Genomic DNA, 4,879 nt, shown 5'->3' on the forward strand with positions numbered 1-4,879 from the left:
CAAGGAATTAATATCAAGCAAATCAATCATTACATACAATACAGTAATCCTAAATCGCACAAAAATATATCACAAAATAATACAATACAACAAGCATGAAAAGTTGGCAAAACCCACTAGGCAAATGTCCCCAGCAGAGTCGCCACTTTTCTGTAGCGGGGTATTCGTTACCATTAGAGATATTGGCTAAATCCAAGGTAAATCATACAAGTCGAGTCGCCACCGCACTTCTTTTTATCCAAAGGAATGGTTAGAAAGCGAACAAAAACCTAATAGTTTTAACAAAAACTAGTAAAAGGAACAGAGATCTGGGTAAGGGGGTTGGTTATGCAATGGGAAGGTGTTAGGCACCCAAAACATCCTAGGTACTCCTAGGGAGCCCTTTTCATACTTGTTGTAAAGGTTGTTGTTTTTATGAAAATTTGTTTGTGCAAACATGATTGAAGAGATGAGAAGCACTACAACAGACAAGACCTTAGACAGCGCTTTTTTTAGCCTTAGACAGCGCTTTAAAGCGCTGTCTAAACCTCCGCTGCTAGAGGTTTAGACAACGCTTTTTTAAATCTTAAAAGCGCTGTCTAAGCCCCCCCCCCCCCCCCCCCCCCTTAGACAGCGCTTTGGCCAAAAGCGCTTTATAAGACCCTCTTATTTTAAATTTTTTAGGTATACCTTAGACAGCGCTTTTGAAAAGAGTTGTCTAAGCCCCACCCCCTTAGACAGCGCTTTGGCCAAAAGCGCTTTCTAAGACCCTCCTATTTTAATTTTTTTAGGTATACCTTAGACAGCGCTTTTCAAAAAGCGCTGTCTAAGCCCCCCCCTTAGACAGCGCTTTTGCCTAAAGCGCTTTCTAATCCCCCCCTTAGACAGCGCTTTTTACAAAAGCGCTGTCTAAGGTATACGAAAATTTTTGAAGCTTTTGTTTTAAACCACATTTTTTCCAGGTTTATAAACCAGAATTTCTACCTGTTTTCAACCAGATTTTGACAGACAATTATCACATTTTATATATGCCATTTTGGCCTTTTTTCTACCAATTTTTGGCTAACAAATATATATATATACCAATTCAAACCAATTTTGCCTTAAATGTATCAAAATATATACAAATTTATGTACACATTTACAAGTCATAACATATACTACAAATGTACACATTAATTACATAAATTTATGAACAAACATTGAGCTCTATCATGAATTGACACCACTCCTCTTTGATTTCGTCCACTTGATCCTTTGTATAAAATGCACACTTGAATTCATCAAAGTACTACATAATAATATAACATATTTTGAATTAATTCCAACTATTTAATTATATGAGATATGTGTAAATATAAAAATAACTCATAAGTTAGAAATACATACATTGGTGGGAATCTTTAATCGGCCCAAAGCAAGAGTATCTCGCATAAAGTAAACCGGATTAACACCTCTTTTGAAACATAAAGTAAACCGGATTAACATAAAGTAAACATCATTAACATAAAGGGATAATAATCAAATAAACCAAATTAGATAACCCCATCAATACCTGACTATGACTATAGGCACCCGTTGCTCTCCCAGGAATCTGATCCACAATCTGCCAAGCTCGTTCTATTGAATCAGCACTGCAATATGTCAAAGGTCAACTTCAACGTAATTTATAAAGACTATCAGAATATTAAAACCAACAAGAGTAAGAGTATCATGGAAAAATAGTGATTCGTTCAAATTCCATTACTTAGACATTAATCAAAACCTACAACTTAAAATCATCAGTAACAAAAGCAAATTTACTTTGCTTCAAAGGATAGACTACAACACCGTAAAAATGGATTAGAAATCTGATATTCATTAACATATTCAAATTCAATTTTGATGTTGTGGATAGACAATTCAATCACTAATATATTTTCCATCCACAAAACCGCTAAGATTACTGTTCCGCTATGTTTTATTTTATCCTAATACCTGAACAAACCCTGAGTTTCACTTTTGTCCAAAAGAGCTGGATAGTCACATAATGCAAGAACCTGGCAGAGATGAGATTGTAGAATAATCAGTACTCAATTCATATCAAATTAGCTGCATTCACCATACAGAATTATAAAAAACAAACCTCTCGGAAAAAAGTTATTGGCTGCTGGCCAAGAGACTGAGGATTTCCAATGTTGCAGTAAATTATCTAATTTCAGATAAAAGAAAAGTGAGAGGAGAGGAAACAAAACAAATGTAGAAAACCCAAAGAGTTCATCAACTCCCGAGGATATAAAGTTGAAAAGGAGAAATACCTCATCAAAAGAATGAGCGTCTGGATTGGCCAGCAAATCTTTTTGCAAATTCTGCAGCATTAAGGCATTGTATGTTAGATAAATATTATAAACTTCAAACAGCAAAGACAATTTCAATATTCGAGCTATACAGTCTTAGAAGAGCACTGTGGCAAGTGTTCTTAGTTAATTTGTCAAGTAAAATATATAAAATGTTTCTATCAGAAAAATCTGTCTGAAACAGAAATACCTTCTCAATGAAACTTGATTTCACTAACACAATATACAGGAAAATCACAGTACCTGAGCAAGTGTAACAATCTCTCCTCGAACAGCATACTGACATTTCAGAACCTAAGCAAGAAAAAAACCAATGTTTCAAACAAGCAAGTAACCGAAGATTAAATATCGATGTCAGTAAAGTGAAGCAGTTATTCTGATCCAAAAAAATTTCACAAATCAAGAAAATTTTCTTGTTGATATAAGAAAAACTCAGTTAAATAGCCTAAGAAGTGCAGGTCCATGCTTAGATAGATTAAAGTTGAGTTTAACAGAATCACTACATTTTCAGCTTCAACAAATTCTATCAATATGATTTCACTATGATTTATTGTAAGTCGCCGTCAATCCAAATATACACTAAACCATCAAACTATTAGACAAAGAACCAATTATGGCCGCGACAAAACCGCATCGAAAGATGCCTATACCCATACTGTTATTCACTGTTTTTATGATAAAGAACAAATTATGGTTAATTCTCATCGCAGCGACCGCAACACCCGGACGTGTACAGACCGAAATAGCAATAACTTTTTTTAAAAGCTTGCTTTTACCACAAATGATTTCACTGATTCCATCATAGTACAAAAAAAACACAAAGCAAAAAGCACTGAATTAAGCATAACACTACAGAAATCAGAAATCAGCTATTAATCAATCCTCAGTCACATAACCAAACAGAAATCAAATTCAAAACTCAGATCATTACAATATCAAGCAACCCTTAATCGTGATAGTGAAATATTTTACCTTGCTGTGGATTTTTAATCTGTTACCCTAGCATTGTATGACACTGATTCTCAACAGATAAGAAGAATCTACTCTGCTGTCAGTTATACTATTGCTACAAACTTCTCCACATACTTCCTATCAAGGTAGCACTTGTTACATTACAACCCAAAAAATCTTAGTTGTGAATAAAGAGTTTCCCTATGTAATCAAATTATTATCATCAATAAATCTTGTATTTACATCTATCTTGCGGGTTTCTTTAATTTCAAATAGTTGAGAATATTGGTTTGTATCAGAAATCAACAAACATGGGGAAGAACAAAGCTTCTCTACCCATTATTGACGCAGATTCAAAAAGTGATTCCATAACCCCTTGACAAAATGTGAGGCCATATATTATTCAACAGCAAATGTCAAATAGTGACCACATGTCATATTCAAGGTTTTAGAAAAAGGTCTGCAACTGCAACACAGACCTGCAATATCAAGAGTTTTTCTATATCTCTATGACTATAAAGTGTCAGCAGTTGCAGTCACATTTGTATACAATTTTTCACAATAACAAAGATTGCGACAAAAATTAATTACAAACTCAGGTCTACAGCGAAAATATAAAGGTTTTAGATGTCTCTACAACTGAAATCGCGGTTGCATTTGCTCGCATTCTGCGACAATATCATGGTTCGCAGCATAACTACAATCACAATTTAGAATCATACCCAACTACAATTTAAAGTAAATATTTTCTATAACTCACCTTATTTTCGATTCCTTTGAGATCATCAACCTTAACTTCATCTCGTCCTCTTTGTAACAAATCATCAACAGACTTACACAACAACGCATTTTTACCAACCTGAAACAAACAAACAAACATTATAATTTCCTATAAGCGCAATGAACAAAAAAAAATCCAAAGAAACAAAAAAACCAACCAATTTCCTGCGTTGTGCTTTGGGAGAACTGAATTTCCTAACGGTTTTAACAAACGCGATAACGAAAGTGAGACCAGCATAACCAAGAGGAACGGCGAGAATCCACGGCAACGAAGTGGGACCCACTCTCGGACCGGGAATCGCTTGGGTAACAGAACCGGTGAACTCAACGAGGTCGAGAGCTTTTTCTTGAATCCACGGAAGTTCCTCTTCTACTTCAACCTCAACAACTTCATCTTGTCTAGATTGTTTAGGGTTATTGTTACTGGAAGGGTTTTTCGATGATGACGCTGAAGCAACGGTTGAGATTGAAGTAGGTGATGATAAGAGTGGTTTTGGGTGGAGTGTAGGGAAAAAGAAGGGTTGAGATTGAAAAGGGGTTAGGGATGGGTTTTTGTTTGGGAGAGAGAGAAAATGGGAAGTGAGAGAAGAAGTGAAAGCCATTGGAATGGGTTTTTTTTTAATTGAAAGACTTTAAACAGCGCTTTCTCAAAAGCGCTGACTAAGGTCTATATTTAAAAGCGCTTTCTAAAAGCGCTGTCTAAGGGGGGGTCTTAGACAGCGCTTTCTAAAAGCGCTGTCTAAGACCCCCCCTTAGACAGCGCTTTCATTATTTTTTTAGAACATTTTCCGTGTTTTATTTTTATTTTAACCTTAGACAGCGCTTTCTTTTAA

General features: G+C 35.4%; 1 protein-coding gene across 1 annotated transcript; it reads right to left on the bottom strand.

Moving 5' to 3' along the window:
• Positions 1–1,065: 1,065 nt before the first annotated feature.
• LOC127078378 (alanine aminotransferase 1, mitochondrial) lies at positions 1,066–4,667 on the bottom strand. Its single transcript, XM_051018838.1, has 9 exons — positions 4,205–4,667; positions 4,027–4,125; positions 2,559–2,609; positions 2,277–2,327; positions 2,105–2,170; positions 1,957–2,018; positions 1,535–1,613; positions 1,369–1,435; positions 1,066–1,270 (listed from the first exon to the last, which is right to left on the bottom strand). The coding sequence occupies exons 1-8, from the start codon at positions 4,646–4,648 to the stop codon at positions 1,427–1,429; spliced, it is 861 nt and encodes a 286-aa protein (XP_050874795.1). The 5' UTR covers positions 4,649–4,667; the 3' UTR covers positions 1,066–1,270; positions 1,369–1,426.
• Between the last annotated feature and the right edge of the window lie 212 nt (positions 4,668–4,879).

The sequence above is a fragment of the Lathyrus oleraceus genome, chromosome 5 (genome assembly GCF_024323335.1).
Source record: "Lathyrus oleraceus cultivar Zhongwan6 chromosome 5, CAAS_Psat_ZW6_1.0, whole genome shotgun sequence".
In the NCBI taxonomy this organism is placed as follows: domain Eukaryota; kingdom Viridiplantae; phylum Streptophyta; class Magnoliopsida; order Fabales; family Fabaceae; genus Lathyrus; species Lathyrus oleraceus.

Excerpts from the sequence above, each read along its gene's own strand:
- LOC127078378 (XM_051018838.1), bottom strand. The coding sequence starts at position 4,648 with ATGGCTTTCACTTCTTCTCTCACTTCCCATTTTCTCTCTCTCCCAAAC. Across the intron at positions 4,126-4,204 it reads AAGCACAACGCAGGAAATTG|GTTGGTAAAAATGCGTTGTT; the intron begins GTTGGTTTTTTT and ends TGTTTGTTTCAG. Across the intron at positions 2,610-4,026 it reads TCAAAGGAATCGAAAATAAG|GTTCTGAAATGTCAGTATGC; the intron begins GTGAGTTATAGA and ends TTTCTTGCTTAG.